At 50.9% G+C, this 18194-nt stretch overlaps 1 protein-coding gene across 1 annotated transcript in view; it reads left to right on the forward strand.

Moving 5' to 3' along the window:
• Positions 1-18162, forward strand: part of cdc42bpab (CDC42 binding protein kinase alpha (DMPK-like) b) — a 48930-nt gene extending 30768 nt beyond the window's left edge. The window contains 26 exon segments of the mRNA XM_062466888.1: positions 684-710; positions 712-809; positions 1519-1573; positions 1575-1659; positions 2155-2296; positions 2502-2593; positions 2728-2804; positions 3163-3210; positions 3720-3758; positions 4335-4451; positions 4638-4715; positions 4984-5089; positions 5274-5410; positions 5835-5974; positions 6085-6166; positions 6276-6495; positions 7144-7206; positions 7519-7772; positions 8057-8396; positions 8668-8765; positions 8892-8976; positions 9474-9597; positions 9973-10090; positions 11052-11169; positions 11338-11498; positions 14573-18162. Coding sequence (XP_062322872.1) covers positions 684-710; positions 712-809; positions 1519-1573; positions 1575-1659; positions 2155-2296; positions 2502-2593; positions 2728-2804; positions 3163-3210; positions 3720-3758; positions 4335-4451; positions 4638-4715; positions 4984-5089; positions 5274-5410; positions 5835-5974; positions 6085-6166; positions 6276-6495; positions 7144-7206; positions 7519-7772; positions 8057-8396; positions 8668-8765; positions 8892-8976; positions 9474-9597; positions 9973-10090; positions 11052-11169; positions 11338-11498; positions 14573-14704 — 3036 coding nt within the window. The 3' untranslated portion in view covers positions 14705-18162.
• The last annotated feature ends 32 nt before the right edge of the window (positions 18163-18194 follow it).

The following is an 18194-nucleotide window of genomic DNA, read 5'->3' on the forward strand; positions in this document are numbered from 1 at the left end:
CTCCCCCTCCCTGCCCCCCTCCTGCCCTCCTCTATCTCCCCCTCCCACCTGCCCCTCCTCCCTGCCCTCCTCTCTCCCCCCTCCCTGCCCTCCTCTCTCCCCCTCCCTGCCCCCCCTCACCTGCCCCTCCTCTCTCCCCCTCCATCCCTCGCCCCTCTCTCCCCCCTCCCTGCCCTCCTCCCATGCTGTTCCCTGTTTAGCTTCCTCTGCAGCTCCACCCTCCCCCTTCTTCTCCCACGTCCATCCATGTTTCTCCAGTACTGACATCTACTGAATATGATTTAGGTGACCTTGGGTGTCCGAGGGGCCCCTTCCCTCCCTCCCTCCCCTCCCTCTCCTCTATCTCTTCTCCTCTTCTCTCTGTCCTCTCTCCCTCACTCTCTTCCCTCTCCTGTGTCTCCTTCCTCTCCTCCTCCCGCCTGTCCTCCCTCCTCCACCCTCTCTATCTCTCCTCTCTCTCCTCTCTCTCTCCTCTATCTCTCCTCTCTCTCTCCTCTCTCTCTCCTCCTCTCTCTCTCTCTCCTCTCTCTCTCCTCCTACTCCTGTCATACCAGTTTCCCTTCCACCATATTGATGATGATCATGATAACAGTTGACTTTCAGTATCCAGTGAGCTGCCTGGATACAGAAAGTAGAATGTTGTTGTTGTTTTTGATGATGATTATGTTGTTGTTGTTGTGTAGCTGACGTCCATGTTTGAGAAGCTGAGCGGTAGGCAACCGGCAGCTGGAGGAGGAGATGAGGGAGCTGGCCGACAAGAAGGAGAGCGTCACCCACTGGGAGGCCCAGATCACTGAGATCATCCAGTGGTGAGGAGGCCCACACACACACACACACACACCCATTGCAAACATACGCATAGACACAAACACACACACACTCTCTCTCTCATGCAATACTCACAATCAAAACAGACCAAACAAGCATACACACACACCAACTCACAGTAACATATGCATGCGTACACACACACACACACACTGTATGTGTTCCGTGTGTGTGTGGACCTTATTGGGATCTAGTATGATGAGTCCAAAGGTTCCACATCATTCAGAGATCATAAAGATGGCCTGAACCATCCCTAGAAACAGCTGCTGGGGCTGTTCACTTGGGCAAGCCTGCCATCTTTACATATCACGCATTCCAAACAGACACACACACACAACACACACACGCGCAGGAACAACCACACACACACATATCATTCACATCACTTATCCTGGAACATTCACAAACACACACACACACACTCACAGACACACATTGACACAAACACAAACAACCACATGCACACATCCCGGACAGGGCCGGTGTTATTGTGGTGAACCAGTGGGTGAGTGGCGCCCCCTGCCTCACATTCCAGGCAGCAGCATGGATAGAAAACAGGAAGTGGAGAGAGCTGTTGCAGACATGTTGACTATGGGGACCTCTAGTGGGGCAGATGTGCATGTGCAGGAAGCAGACAAGGTGCTCAGTATGTTGTGTTTTGGTGCGTGCGTGTGTGTGCGTGTGTTTCAGGGTGAGCGATGAGAAGGATGCTCGAGGATATCTGCAGCCTCTGGCCACTAAGATGGACTGAGGAGCTGGAGGGACTGAGGAACACCAGCCTGGGAGCCGAGCTACGGTAACACACACACAGAACTAGACATACACACACACACACACACTCTGTAGCCCCCATGTCCCTCAGATGTTCTACACTGACTCTCCGCTGTCGATGTTCCTTCATCAAACGGTTATCTCTCAACTATCTCTCCCCCTCTCTCTCCCCTGTGTCTCCCCTCTCTCTTCCTCCTCTCCCCCTCCCTCCCTCCCTCCCCTCCCTCCCTCCCTCCCCCCCTCTCTCTCTCTCTCTCTCTCTCTCTCTCTCTCTCTCTCTCTCTCTCCCTCCCTCCCCTCTCCCTCTCTCTCTCTCCTCCCTCCCTCCCCCTCCCTCCCTCCCTCCCTCCCTCCCTCCCTCCTCCTCTCTCTCTCTCTCTCTCTCTCTCTCTCTCTCTCTCTCTCTCTCTCTCTCCTCTCTCTCTCTCTCTCTCTCTCCTCCCTCCTCCCTCCCTCCCTCCCCTCCCTCCCTCCCTCCCTCCCTCCCTCCCTCCCTCCCTCCCTCTCTCTCTCTCTCTCCGTCTCCCTCTGTCTCTCTCCCTCCATCAGGACATGCCTGGAAGATGCGGCGCTTCGCCAAGCTGGACATGTCTGCTCGTCTGGAGCTGCAGTCAGCCCTGGACGCCGAGATCAAAGCCAAGCAGAGCATCCAGGATGAGCTCAACAAGGTCAAGGCCTCCAACATCTCCACCGAGTGGTACGACTCTCTCTCTCTCTCTCTCTCTCTCTCTCTCTCTCTCTCTCTCTCTCTGTGTCTGTCTGTCTGTCTGTCTGTCTGTCTGACCACTCTGGCAGGGCAGCTGCTGAATGATCTCTGGGTGAAATGCTAAATAAACTATGAAATGATCTTGTCTCCCTCTTTCTCCCTCTCTCGTTCTCCCTCTCTCTCTCTGGTTCCTCAGTAAACTGCAGGAGGTGGAGACCAGGAACCAGGAGCTGCTGGCTGAGATGGAGCGACTGAAGAAGGAGACAGATGATCTTCGTCTGCGCCGGGGTGAGATACGCTCTCACTGTACTCTCTTATACTGCCTTACACTGTGTTATACTGCCTTATACTGTGTTATACTATCATACTCCTTATACTCTCTCAGTATATCAGTGTGTGTGTGTGTGTGGTGTCGTCTGCAGGTGTGAAACACCAGGACTCCCAGAATTCCTTCCTGGCCTTCCTGAACGCCCCCACCTCAGCACTGGACCAGTTTGATGTAAGGATCCCCTCCCTTCTCCTCTCCTCCTCTCATCCCCTCTCCTCCTCTCTCTTTCCCTCAACTCCCATCCCTTCTCTCCTTCCCTCTCTTCCTCCCCTCCCCTCCTCTCTCTTCCCTCCTCTTCTCTCCTCCCCGACTCTCCTACTCGTCATTCAGCAGCAGAGTCTCTGTCACTCATACTGTGTTTATGGGCAAATGACAACTGACTTTTTGCCTTTCAGTTTTGCTCACTCTTACTTTCAAACCATCTATTTCTGACAGTCAAAGTTTGTTTTCTATTGATTCCTGCTCACATTTCTTTGTCTTTCTGTCTTTGTTTTGTGGTTCTCCTTGCTCTCATGTTCTGGTACGTCAGGACTCTTTCTCCTCCTCCTCGTCCTCTTTAATAGAGTTTTGGGAAGATGTAAGTCATGTCTGGGTGCAGGAAGAGATCTGTGTGCTGCTAGCTGTAGGCTGGAGCCAGCTGTAGCTAGCCTCCTCTGCAGGCTCAGAACGTGCTTTCGGTTTGTGTGTCGGGGGGGGGGGGGGATGTGGGTCTGTGTGTGTGTGTGTGTGTTACGCTGTCATACACAGCTATGGTTGCTCCTAGAGTCTTGAGTAGTGGTAGTGATTTGTTATGGCTGTGCTTGGTAGTCTGAGGGCTATAAACCCAGGCACACACATCTAGTTAGCTCTCCATTTTAGCTAGTTACTGGTCTTTCCCTTCCAAACAGCTCCTACTGCACATGCCATTATTAATACCAATTCTACCCTTCTGTGTCAGTCCAAACTCTGCTTGTCTTCTACCCTTGTGGAAAGTGCTCCAGACCTTCCATGTTAGCAGTCCTTTGTATAGTAAATCAAGTCGTTTATGGTTTTTCCTCTCTCCCAATATTAATCTCTTTCTCTCATCTTTCTCTTCCTCCACCCAAGCGCTCTCCATCCATCGGGCCAGCTAGCAAAGGCAGACGTGTAAGCACCTGACTGGCCACGCCTCGTCACGTTCCCTCCCCAGACTCCTCCTCCTGTCTCGTTGCATGCTTGTGGGTGCTCCTGTGTTGTGTTGCATGGGACTTCGGCAGAGTTAAAGCCACCCTGGCCTTTTACAACCCCAACCAAAGGTCTCCTGGGCGCAGTGAATGGACATGCTACCTGTTTTGCAATTTTCCTTTGTAAAAGTGTGTGGAAGTCTTGAGCATGGTGTAAGTTCCTGGACCCTTCTGTTGCCAGGGAAGCATGCTCATTAGCTGGGGGATGTCAGTGTGGATGCTAGCTGTCCAGGACGTCTGTGGTATAAGCGCACTCCATGAACGTGCCGTCTGATCTTTCTGACCACAAATGTAGAACGCTGTTCCTGGTCTGGTGGCTCTCCTCTCCTTTCCCCTTCTCACCTCCTCTTATATTCTCCTCTCTTCTCTGCCTCTCCTTTCTTCTGTCTTTTTCCTCTCCTCTCCTCCGCATGGATGGTGCTCTGTGGTCCCTTGTGGTGCAGCAACTCATATTTCTATCTCTCTAACACTCCCTCCCTCTTTCATGTCTGTTTTCTAGATGGATTCGGTGGACTTCACTCCTTCCAACACTCCATCCCGGGACGAGGACTCTAAGTCCCACCTGAAGTCTCGTTCGAGGTCGCCTTCCATGGCCAGCGACATGGAGCCTATTGAGGTCGGCATGGCTCCCAAACATGACCCCCCCAAACATGACCCCCCCAAACATGACCCCCCAAACATGACCCCCATGCTGTGCTGTGTGTGATACTGTGTTGCTGTGCTGTGTGTGATACTGTGTTGCTGTGCTGTGTGTGATATTGTGTTGCTGTGCTGTGTGTGATACTGTGTTCCTGTTCTGCAGTTGATCGACCACCCTCGCCCCGTCCAGACGCCCACCATGAGGTCAGGATACGGCAGCATCGGGCGCTCCTCCCCCAAGGTCAGATCTGGTGTTAATACTCATCAATACTCCTGACGTCAGAATACTCGGGACGTTTCACACTCACAAATACTCCTAAAGACTGTAGATACATCAGTCACACACAGGATTCACTGTAAAACAGTGCATCACATGGTTCCACACAGCTGTGAAAACGTAGTTTAAAATAGATCTGTTGGTGGATAAAAGTGATAAACACATGTAAGAAACCAAGGGTAACTGCTGTCTGACTGACTCCTCCTCTTTCTAACGGCCTCATCCCCCACAGCCCAAAGCCCACCAGTTTGTCGTGAAGTCGTTCAACACTCCCACCAAGTGCAACCAGTGCACGTCTCTGATGGTGGGCCTCATCCGCCAGGGATGCACCTGTGAAGGTAGCCGCTCGACCCTCATCCTCGTCCTCATCCCTTGTCCACACACACAGTCTCCTTAGACCCTGGGAATCTGTTAAAACTGCAAAAACATTTGTTTAAAATCTGTCAAATCCTCTTCGGTCTCTCTCCTGCCCTCCTCTTCTGTCTCTCTCTCCTCCTCTTCTTCCTCTTATCCTCTCCGCAGTGTGCAACTTCTCGTGTCATGTGACGTGCGCAGACAAGGCCCCAGCCGTGTGTCCGGTGCCCCAGGACCAGACCAAGGGTCCCCTGGGCATCGACCCCCAGAGGGGCATCGGCACCGCCTATGAGGGCCACGTCAGGGTGAGACACGCCGGGGGAGGCGGGGCACGGGGGAGGCGGGGCACGGGGGAGGCGGGGCACGGGGGAGGCGGGGCACGGGGGAGGCGGGGCACGGGGGAGGCGGGGCACGGGGGAGGCGGGGCACGGGGGAGGCCACCACAACATCGTGTTTGTCCACTGATCTAGTGTTGATCAGTGTCTTGATAGAACAGTCAACCTTTGTTTGTCGTTTCACCTGTCAAATTCGAACTTTGGTTGTAGAGATAAAAAGCCTTCATTAGATCGAGCTCTGATGATGGCTGACCTAAACCCTCAGAGAAGACTGAAAACTTCTCATAGAGAGAACAGAACTGCAGGAAACCTCAGGAGCAGTTCCTTCAGGGATCCCCTCCTCCAGAGAACATCATTATGGGATGTCTGAACAGGTGTTGTCCTGTGTGTCCAGGTGCCCAAGCCCACGGGGGTGAAGAAGGGTTGGCAGCGGGCGGTAGCCGTGGTGTGCGACTTCAAGCTGTTCCTGTACGAGCTTGGAGAAGGCAAAGCCACTCAGCCCAGTGTGGTGGTCAGCCAGGTCATAGACATGAGGTACAGGACTACAACTCCCATAAACACCCGGGTCTTAAACATGGAGGTAAAGAACTACAATTCCTACTCACAATCGGTCTCTCTCTCATCTCTCTCTCTTCTCTCTCCAGGGATGATGAGTTTTGTGTCAGCTCAGTCCTGGCCTCTGATGTCATCCACGCCAGTCGCAAGGACATCCCCTGCATCTTCAGGGTGAGTTTCCTGATCTCACACAAAATGCATCTGCAAAATGAAAACATCATCAGACTATCTTACCTTTTCAATGTTCTGGAACCTCCCACCCCTGACCTTTGACCTGTAGGTGACGGCGTCCCAGCTGTCGCCCTCCAGCAGCCACAAACCCTCCATCCTGATCCTGGCGGACAGCGACCACGAGAGGAACAAGTGGGTGGGGCTTCTGAACGAGCTGCATCGCATCCTGAAGAAGAACAAGCTGAAGGAGCGTTTTGTCTACGTTCCTAAAGAGGCCTACGACAGCACCCTGCCCCTCATCAAGACCACCCAGTCTGCTGCTATCATAGGTGACACTCACACACACACATACACTCACACACACACACACTCACACACACACTCACACACACACTCACACACACACTCACACACACACACTCACACATCCTAGTGAGGGCTGACCGTCGGCTCCCAATGGCTTCAAAATCAGGTTATCCCTGACTTCTAACCCTAAACTTAACCCTTCATGTAATTCTAACCCTAAGACTTATTCTAACCCTAATTCTAACCCTCAACCTCCTAAAATTCTCTAGAAATAGCACTTGACATTGTGGGGTTCTAGAAAATGTCCCCCCCCCACACACACACACACAACCAAACAATCACACACACACACACACACACACACACACACAGACTCTTTATTTTGACCGTGCACTAGGCTGTTATTATCTGTGCCCATAAGAGCAGCTCTCCTCATTACAGAGCTGCAGCAGTCGGCCATCATACAGCTGCTTCTGCCTGCTGCCGTGTCCTCATGTTGTCTTCCACCGCTCAGCTCCAGCTGCACAACAACGTCTGACAATGTCCACAAACTAAATAACAATACAATTTAGCCACTATAACAATTGAGTTAAGTTCCCGAGGGTCGGCTCTCGTTAACTGAAGGATTTCTCCTCGTCTTCCTCACTAAACATCCTCTTTTGTTTTCTCAGATCACGAACGCGTTGCCCTGGGCAATGAGGAAGGCCTTTATGTCATCCATGTCACCAAAGATGGTAAGACTCATCTTATATTACACAGCAGCCTACTTCAGGTCCCATTAAGAAGTAGCTTCTTCTTTGTTATTCTCCAAATTCCAAAAAAGACTTTTAATGACCCTCTTCCTCCTTCCTTCCTCCCTCCTCCACCCTCACCTCCCTCCTCCACCCTCTCCTCCCTCCTCCACCCTCACCTCCCTCCTCCACCCTCACCTCCTTCCTCCCTCCTCCACCCTCACCTCCCTCCTCCACCCTCACCTCCACCCTCACCTCCTTCCTCCCTCCTCCACCCTCACCTCCCTCCTCCACCCTCACCTCCCTCCTCTGCAGAGATCATCCGTGTGGGGGACAACAAGAAGGTTCACCATGTGGACCTGATCCCCCAGGAGCAGCTGCTGGCCGTCATCTCCGGGAGGAACCGTCACGTCCGCCTCGTTCCCATGGCAGCGCTGGACGGCCGGGAGGTGGACTCCTACAAGCTGGTGGAGACCAAGGGCTGCCAGGCCGTGGTGTCCGGCCCGGTGCGGAACGGCTCGCTCACCTGCCTCTGCGTGGCCATGAAGAGACAGGTCATCTGCTACGAGGTAGACTCTAGCCTCTGTACTTGGTTTGCACCTTCCACCTGCATATTTAGGATATTTTAAGGATTTTACAGTCATTTCCACCAGATACATTTTTTATCAGTACACGCAAGAAGGCAGGAAGTTCTTTGATTCCTGCTTGTTTCTCTAGATATAAATGAACTTGTGTGAGTTTCTATCCAAACCTACCCGTCTCCTAAATGCCCCCCTCCTCTGCTCTCTGCCCCTCTTCTGCCCCCACCTCTACTCCTACCCCCACCCTCCTCCGCTCCCCCACCCCCTCCCAGGTGAACAAGACCAAGGCCCGTCACCGCCGCCTGAGGGAGCTGCAGGCTCCGGGCCCGGTGCAGTGGATGGGCCTGCTGAGCGAGCGTCTGTGCGTGGGCTACCAGGCGGGCTTCACCCGCTACAGTGTGCACGGCGACGTGGCGCCCGTCAGCCTGCTGCACCCGGACGACCACACGCTGGCCTTCATCTCCCAGCAGGCCCTGGACGCGCTCTGCGCCGTGGAGATCTCCACCAAGGAGCTGCTGCTGTGCTTCGCCTCCATCGGCGTCTACGTGGACTCCCAGGGGCGCCGCTCGCGCCAGCAGGAGCTCATGTGGCCCGCCGTGCCCCTCTCCGCATGTGAGTTCACCTTTGACCCTGTGACCCCCCACGGCGTGTGGTCAGGCGGGGGAATAGCTGTACAACACTGGAACAGTCTGTTACTGTCCATCACAGAATATATTCAGAGAATTTCCTGTTTTTCCTAAACGGCAACAGTCAAGTTCAATTCTAAACTGACGTCTAGCTTCTGAACTAAGCAGTGCAGCCAGTGAAGTAGGAATGGCGCTAGCTGCAGTGTGTGTGTGTGTGTGTCTGAGAGGAAGTGACCCGGCTGTTTCCTGTCCTCCAGGCTACAACGCCCCCTACCTGTCAGTGTACAGTGAGAACGCTGTGGACGTGTTTGACGTCAACACCATGGAATGGATCCAGTCCATCCCTCTGAAGAAGGTGACACACACATACACACGCTCGCACACACACACACACGTGCACTAGAGAACTGACTGGATACTGACACCGTTTTGAACAGAGTGTGACTTTGTTTGACCCTTGACCTCTGTGTGACCCCTGTAGGTGCGACCCCTGAACTGTGACGGCTCTCTGAACCTGCTGGGGCTGGAGACGGTCAGGCTGATCTATTTCAGAAACAAGACAGCAGGTAGGAGCTCCCAGCCGGCTCACACACAGCCGGCTCACACACAGCCGGCTCACACACAGCCGGCTCACACACAGCCGGCTCACACACAGCCGGCTCACACACAGCCGGCTCACACACAGCCGGCTCACACACAGCCGGCTCACACACAGCCGGCTCACACACAGCCGGCTCACACACAGCCGGCATACACACAGCCGGCTCACACACAGCCGGCTCACACACAGCCGGCTCACACACAGCCGGCTCACACACAGCCGGCTCACACACAGCCGGCTCACACACAGCCGGCTCACACACAGCCGGCTCACACACAGCCGGCATACACGACACGCCAGAGAAGCCCTCTGTTCCTCCACATGCACCAGTACTCACCAGAGAACACCAACTGTCACAAAGTCGTGAGGACGAGGATGGTGGTGTTGTTTTGTGATGATCAAGATAGCGTTGTTGATGATGAAGATGGTGTTGTTGATGTGAGCGTGTTGCTGTCGTGACAGAGGGAGATGAGCTGGTTGTTCCGGAGACGTCTGATAACAGCAGGAAGCAGATGGTTCGTAGTCTGAACAACAAGAGACGCTTCTCCTTCAGAGTCCCAGAGGAGGAGAGACTGCAGCAGAGGAGGTACACTACACGCTACACGCTACATACTAGACCACAACATATTAGACACTACATACTGGACCACTACATACTAGACCACTACAAATGACATTATCCCTAATAGTGTGTTTTGTACTGACCTCTGTACACATACAGTATATATGCTTGTATATAGACTGCAGAAACAGCTTCTCCTCCAGTGAACAGCTGTAGGCATGATGCTCATCAAGTCCACTCAATCTCCCTCTCCACTGGAGCGTTCACTGGCTTCTAGGGCGCTCTGAGGTTATTCAGAAGTGTGTGTGTATATGCCTGTGTTTGACATACTGTGTGTGTATATATGAGTGTGTGTGTGCCTGTGTTAACTTTGTGTGTGTGTGTATGTGTCCTGCACAGGGAGATGCTGAGAGACCCAGAGATGAGGAACAAGCTGATCTCCAACCCCACCAACTTCAACCACGTGGCCCACATGGGCCCTGGAGACGGGATCCAGATCCTCAAAGACCTGCCCATGGTGAGAGCCTGTCTGTCTGCTACCTGTCTGTCTGTCTGCTACCTGTCTGTCTGTCTGCTACCTGTCTGTCTGCTACCTGTCTGTCTGTCTGTCTGTCTGCAACCTGTCTGTCTGTCTGCAACCTGTGTGTCTGTCTGTCTGCAACCTGTCTGTCTGTCTGCAACCTGTCTGTCTGTCTGCTACCTGTCTGTCTGTCTGCAACCTGTCTGTCTGTCTGCTACCTGTCTGTCTGTCTGCAACCTGTCTGTCTGTCTGCAACCTGTCTGTCTGTCTGCAACCTGTGTGTCTGTCTGTCTGCAACCTGTCTGTCTGTCTGCAACCTGTCTGTCTGTCTGCTACCTGTCTGTCTGTCTGCAACCTGTCTGTCTGTCTGCTACCTGTCTGTCTGTCTGCAACCTGTCTGTCTGCAACCTGTCTGTCTGTCTGCAACCTGTGTGTCTGTCTGTCTGCAACCTGTCTGTCTGTCTGCAACCTGTCTGCCTGTCTGTCTGTCTGCAACCTGTCTGTCTGCAACATGTCTTGTCTGCCTGCAACCTGTCTGTCTGTCTGCAACCTGTCTTGTCTGCCTGCTATCTGTCTGTCTGCTATCTGTTTACCTGTCTTTCTGTCTGTCTTAACTGTGATCACACTATACAATCCCCTTCACCTTTATGTGAAGACGAGCACTCAGTTTTCTGATAGAACCTGTCAGAACCTGTATTCATGTCCAGCGTTCTGCACGTCTGGATGGAACATCTGTGATGTCATTTGATCATGTGGTCCTGGTGATCAGAGTGGATCATGCCTGTGATCTCATCATCTCCATCTCTGTCTCTGTCTCCATCCTCCGTCCCTCTGGCTGCTGCTGGTGTGTGTGTGTTCCCTGCTGGTGTGTGTGTATGTTCCCTGCTGGTGTGTGTGTGTATGTGTTCCTTGCTGGTGTGTGTGTGTGTTCCCTGCTGGTGTGTGTGTTCTAACTCAGAACGCCCGTGTTCAGGAGAGCCGGGCTGGGTTCAGCGGCTCCGTCAGCATCCCCTCCATCACCAAGAACAGGGCGGAGCCTGGCAGGTCCATGAGTGCTAGTAGTGGACTGGGCATACGTGAGTACACACACACACACACACATACTACAGAGGCGCACACACACTCACACATACTACAGAGGCGCACACACACACACACACACACATACTACAGAGGCGCACACACACACACACATGTATGCACACATACACATGTAACACATCTCCCTCCCTCTCTCCCTCCAGGTTCCTCGTCCCAGAACGGCAGTGCGCTGCGCAGGGAGCTGTCTGGAGGCAGCTACAGCTCCAAGCGTCAGACCATGACCTCTCCCTCCGAGAGCTCGCTGTCGTCCGGGGGGGGCATGGACGGGTGCAGCGACGCCCCCCTGTCCCAGTTCGACAGAGAGGTGAGTCCCCCCCCCCCCCCCCAGGTCTCCCTGGGGCTTCTGCAGCTCTTACTAACTTAGAGATGCTACTGACTAACGCACAGCTGAGTGTGTTTCCATACACCCTGTAGCTGGAGGAGATGGTAGGGGCTGTCTGGTTGTATCTGGTTGTGAGCAGAGAAGATGTGATGCTCTGGTGTTTAACAGCACTCTTAAGAAAGCAGAGAACACTAGCTGGATTCCTCCCCAGTAGCAAACGATGGAATGACAGACAGTAGAACAATATCAGGCATCAATGTTTTGGCCATAATTCTGCCCCTCCCCTCCCTCCCTTCCCCACCAATCACCTATCCACCACATCCCAGTGTTCCTTTGCCCTTTCTGGCTCTCATCCCATTGGTTGGTGAAACTGACCAGTTTCCCCCCTGACTCCTGACCTCAGCCATACCACACCCCTCGGAGGCTCAACCAATCAGAAGTTGTCCCTAAACTCTGATCCAGGATCAGACGCATCGCTGGTCCCTCTGATGAAACCATCAGGATCAAACTGATTCTAGATCTGTGCTTTTGGACGTCTTCGACCTCAACCATCCAGCCATCCTCCGTGGCCCCTCGGCCTGCTCATCCTGCCTCTAGCGCCCCCGCTGGCCTGGCTGGCCTCCACCTCCTCCCCCAGATGCCAGCTGGGTGGCTGGACTGAGCTCTCTGAACCAGGCTCAGTTTGTTGGACCTCCTCTGTATTCTGGGTCTTAGTGGTGAACAAGCTGAACCTGGTTTGGTGCCTAGGTGAAACTTACCCCCCATCCCTAGGGAGCCCTATTGCCCCATCTCGCCATCCCCCCCGTCCCCTTCGCCCCACTCCAGACCCCCCTGCCCCCCCAGCATGTGAGCTCTGGGCCGGGCGCTGAGTTGTAACTTTCCTCTCCAGTGGCAGGCCGTGTCGCCATCGGAGAAGACCCCCGATCTGAAAAGGGCTTTAAGGACCCTGCTTAGTAAGATGAAGGTAATTTCAGCACACACACACACACTCTCACACACTCCTACAAGCACGTACACACACACACACATGCACCCAAACACGAGTAAACACAAACACAAGGACATACACACACGCACACTCAAAACACACACACATACACACAGACATACACACACATAGATGTAAAGCTTTCCCCCTCGTGCCACCCCCCCCCCCCCCACTCACCTCCACGTGCACCATTTCAACGCCAGCGGCATCAGCAGCAGCATCTGAAGGCTTCTCACTGTCACGCTGCCCCTGCTGGTGGGAGTCCAGATGACCAGCCACAGTCTCCACCCCCCTCCACCCTCCACAGCTCTCCTCCTCATCCCGTGTGTTCACGTTGGAATGGTGCTCCTCTGACCGCCCTCTACCCAGCATGCCTCTCTGCCTCCACACCGCCCCCTGGTGGACTCCCAGCCATGTTTCTGAACATGACAACTGCTAGTTTGAAGATCAGATAGCCCTGATAGAAACAGTTTTTATAAAGTACAGATCCAACCGGATGATAAACCAATAGGTGTTTATTTAGTGTTGATTTGTATTTGGCTGTGGAGGGAGGACAGTGCCAGTTGGTCTGGGTACTGTAGAAGGCGTGTCCATAGCTGGTTTGACCGCTGCGTGTATATCTGGACATCTCGAGTGGTCACAACTCTGACATGGACGGTCTTTGCTCTCAGAATCCTGCTTCACTCTCACAGTAGAGACAGTAGAGGCACAATAAAGACTGCCGGTAGAGACAAGTAGAGACCAGTGAGGATGGAAGCTGTGTGTTTGTCTGTGTGAAACATGATGAAAGCAAGGTTGGGGTTGGCTCCACCTAAAACAGTCAAACCCAGGAAGACGTTTAAAAACAAAAATACCTGAAAATAAATGTATGTATAAATGTATATAATGATGTAAAGATGCGTAGCAGGCCATTCAAATTGTGCCTTTTTAAAAATGTCTCTATCAGGGTTTTGAATCCCCTCCTGAATTTGAACCAAACTGAACTTGAGGTAAACCCCAACGTTGAAGCACAGTAATAAACTCATGTGTCCCACTTCCTCCCTCCGCAGAGGGGATGAGGGGGGGACTGAGGCCTGCAGAGGAGCTGTTCTCACTGTGTTCCTCCCTCCCGCCTCTGCTCTCTGGGGCAGCCAATCAGGGGTGCAGAGCCTAGCACTAACACATCTGACTGAACCAATCGTGTACCAGATTCCTGACCATGATGAGGCGACCAGTCGATGTGTTCGAGCGCTCTCGCCACAGCTCTTTAAGTCAAGGTCCCTGATTGGCCGGTTCTGCTGTGTTGGCAGAAAGTGTGTGTGTTTGTTTTCTTGCTTCGGACAATTACTTCTGGTCAATCAATCTGCTCATTGGCTGATGATGTGGAAGGCAGCAAAACATGGGAGGCGTGTTGCCACGGCAGCAGTTGCCCCCGGTGTGATCTGTCAGTGATGTGATTGTGGCTTCCTGTTCACATCTGTAGTCAAACAGCAGATCAGAGCCGTAGTTCAAGTGTTTGGTTTGAAAGGGATAACACACCAGGAGTGTGGCCAAGAGGGGGGCTGCGGGGGCCCAGGCCCCCTCATTTACATGACCGGACCCCCAGATTTCTGTTTGCCTACAATAAGACATTTAAAAATTGATGATTTGTTTTCTGTAGTGGCCTCCTCATTTTAAGATGGGACCCCCAAAAAATTAAATTCAGGCTATGCTACTGACACACACACACACATAGAAGCCAAAATGGCGTCTCTCCAGGGAGCAGTCTGCCTGGTCCGGTTCTAGTCTGTGAGAGCTGGGTCACGTTTAGGCGGTGCAGGCAGGAGAAACATTAGGATCGGCTCATCAGCACTCTGTTGTATCTGTGATGTTCTTCCTGTTTCTCCTGTTTGAAGCCTGAAGGTATCCAGACTGGGTCTGAGAGAGGAACCAGCTAGCTGGCAGAGTACTCTGTAATCCAAACACCTCCTCTCCTTCATTCTCTCCCTCCCCCGATTCCTCTCATCTTTCTCTTTTTATAATTTGTATCTTTTCTCTCTCTCTCTTTCCCTCATCTATCTCTTTTTATGATTTCTCTGTCTCTCTCCAGGACTCGGATTCGCCTCGTCACTCCACGGCGTCCAACAGTTCGACATTCAGCAGCCCTCCAAGCCCCGCCTCCCCGCACAAGACCAAGTCCCTCTCTCTGGAGAGCACAGACCGCATGGGCTGGGACACATGAATGATTGACAGCACAGCCCCTCCACTCAGCCACCCTGGGCCCGCCCCTTCCTGGGGCTCAGCCTATCCCCTGCCCACTGAACTGCACCTGTCACAGGCCACACCCCTTTTGACTTTATCTCCCCTTTTTTGTCCTCTAAGAAACCCCGCCCCCCAGTCATAGCTGGCGACACGGAAAGACTTGTCTGTTCTTTTCTCTTGAACGAGAGTGAAGTTTGGGGTCTGATGTTAGTTTGGATGGGTGTTGAGGAACATACACTCTTGTATGTTACTGTGTGAGAGTGTGTGCTGGTGCGAGAGTGTGTGTTAGTGTTTGACAGAGCGTGAACAGGTGTGCGCTTGTCTGTTTAGAGGAGAAAGGACATAGCTTAAATGAGTGATCTCGTGTCTGCCCCCCCATCACCCCCCACACACCTATTGGATCTAATCTGTAGCTAAAATATCACAGTAACCAAAGCCCTGAGCTTCAATGACAGTACTTTGATTGCAGCACTCGTAGCTCAAGTATTCCAGAGTGTTCCAGAATGTTTCCAGTGTTCCAGAATTCTACCAATTGGCACTTCAACTAAATACACACAAGCCTCAAAGATGCTACAAAAAGAAGAGGATTGTTATCAACAAGGTGATTTGTACTTGTACATAGGACCCCCGGGTTCAGAGGACAACCTTTTATTTATTTATCAATCTTAGACATGGAGAGCAAGGTGCTTCTGCAGCTAGAGGTGTAAGAGTCTTTTCTCTAACTCTTTCCATCGGTTGCTTCGCTTTTGGATGATAACAGCTGAAGAAGGAAAGCAGTTTTATGAGGCTCACAAATAGAATTTTCACAAAAAAAAGTACAAAAAAACAAGACGGTAATGATGTTTTATTTCTTATTTTGCTCATGAAAGTAATACGTGCTGTGATTTTAATTTGTTTTGTACCATCGATAAAAAGCTACAAAGCCGTTCCAAAAACACGACTATACATACAAGAGGTAAACTGGAGACCTTAACGGCTTCATGTTCTAGAACCTTAGAGACAGCAGGTAGATGCAGATACATTCTATGATGACATCATTGCTCCTGGACGCTATTCCTCAAGGGCCAGTGACATCATCAACTAGCGACCTGGGACCATCTCTCCATGTAGACTAGAACCTACCGTACACTGCTTTGGCATAGTCCAGCCCACCAATCCAAACGCAAAGCTGATTCCCATCACAATAATGTACATAGGTTACAGTAGAGAATAATATATGATAAGGTAAATACTATAGAGAAATACATGCGGGAAGTTTCTCAATCCTGTTTATTTTGTTTTTGAGAATGATTTTGGGGGGTTAACTCTCACGAAAGCCATTTAAACCACTTTCAAGTTTTGTTTTAAGATTGCTTCTAGATTGTTGTTTTCTATCTCACGTACGGATTGTCGAGTGTTATTTTCCCCATTGAATTTTCATGTGAGGAAACTCATGTTTGGGCCAGTCAGGGCCCTTGCTGTTGAGTGAATATGTGCATTTATTTGAAACTGTTGTCCAATCACACACACGGTCAAATCTACACATATGCATACAGTCATTCATAGAACACACACATACTGAACACACATAATCTGAGAGGTGTTTTGTAATGAACGCCTTTTGCTCCTCAACTACCACTATGGTTCACAGTCTGACAGGCCTTTTGTCAACAGTATGAAATGTGTTCATTGTCTCTGTGGTACCTTTGTTGTATATCCTTTTGTCTTTGGAGTGAGAGAGAATCTTTTTTTGGAAAAGCTTATTATAACCAAAAAAAAAGAGACTTGTTCAGTCTTGTTTTATTTTTTTCTGAGAGCCTTTGCTTACTTTGAAGAATGTTGCGGTGATACTGTAGGTTAGACAGACAACACGGAGACACATCGTCTGAATTCCTGACTACGTTACCCAGAGAGCACTGGGATAAGTAAACTATGTAACAAGAGACGCCATTAGATGGGCTCTACGCTTCCTGCGTTACAGACAGCATTCAAACTCACCTGATCTCATTGTTATTGGAATATGTATGTTACTGTCTACTTGTCAATACATGTACCTGGATGCAACCACCCCACTGTATTGACCTGTGTTCAGGCACAGTAAATAGTTACCTTTTCTAAACTTTTGGGGTTGTGCCTCTTGCTCTTGTACCTGAAGAGGAAGCGACGGAACTTCTCTCACATTCTCACTCTTACTGAAATCATTTTCGTTCTGATGAGGAAAATCGTTTTTTGTTTTTATGTCACAAAATATTAGGCAGCCGGTGTTGATGCAACACTCTTCAAAGGGACCTTCTGTCTTAAGGGTGGAGGAGATGTGGTGTGGGTTGAAGTGTACTAAGTCCTTTGTCATGGCAACAGTATATTTAGAGTGATTCTTGTGTGATGCTGAAGTACACACAAAAATGTTTAACCAATTCTGCTTTCATTCCTGCCATGGTGTCCTAAGCTGAAATATAAACTTGTTCTGTGATTCTGCAAAAATACAGTTAGCAACAGTATTGGTAGCATTCCAAATTCTAGAGAATTCCATGACATATTTGGAACACTGAGGTTGATCCACAGACGGTTAAATGCTTCTGTTGTGAATACGCTGGTTTTACTGTCTGAACTTAATCACCTCTTACTGAAATGTACCTTGAAGCTACAGTCGGCTAGTGTCTGCTGGACCTGGTCTGTAGAATGTATTAGCTAAGAGGAGGGTATCTTAGTCGAGTCGTTTAGCTGTCTTTTACTGCAATGGTTGAAGGACCCCAAATCCGACTATTGGAAGAATAAGAGAAAGAAGAAAAAAAAAAAACTCAGGAATGTCAGAACCAATCAATATTTTTATCCTGTTAAAAGGAGTGTGGCAGGGCCTGGCTGGGAGGACAGGAAGGTGGGGTGGTGTGGACTGGGCGCTGGGGTCGGTCGGTCATTCAGGCCACCAGGAGAGGCGTGAGGTGTTGGGTTGATCAGACGGGTGTTTTCGTATCGAAGCTGAGGTGAGAGGTCAGAGTTCATTTGGAGTCAAGGTAAAAGTCTGGGGGAGCCTCAGTGGTAACCATGGCAACCATTTAAACGGAAAATCTAAACGCCTTTGCATTTCAGTGAGGGTCTATCTACAGTACCTTCTATATTATTTTACTCTTTCATATCATATTAAGTTTTATTTTTTTCCTTTTTCTAGGATTGCTTTGTAATAATTTGTACAGTTTTGCATGTTATAGATGTAATCATTTTTTTTGCCCTGGTTTGTCATTTTATTTGACTTGCTCATATTTGAACGGTTTGGGAGTTTTACAGAGGATAACCCACTACAGGTGATGTAGATTCTTTTTGCACAGAAATATTTAAGGTGTAAGGTCAAACAAAGTAATGTATGGAACTGGCCGCCACGCGTATGTGGAGAACTCATTATATTAACCTGACTCTGATGTACTTCAATAAAGCGGAGGGCTGTTACAAATACAGACACACCGGCCGATCTTGTGTGAGTTCATTCCTTTACACAA

Source organism: Osmerus eperlanus, chromosome 8 (assembly GCF_963692335.1).
Source record: "Osmerus eperlanus chromosome 8, fOsmEpe2.1, whole genome shotgun sequence".
Lineage (NCBI taxonomy): Eukaryota > Metazoa > Chordata > Actinopteri > Osmeriformes > Osmeridae > Osmerus > Osmerus eperlanus.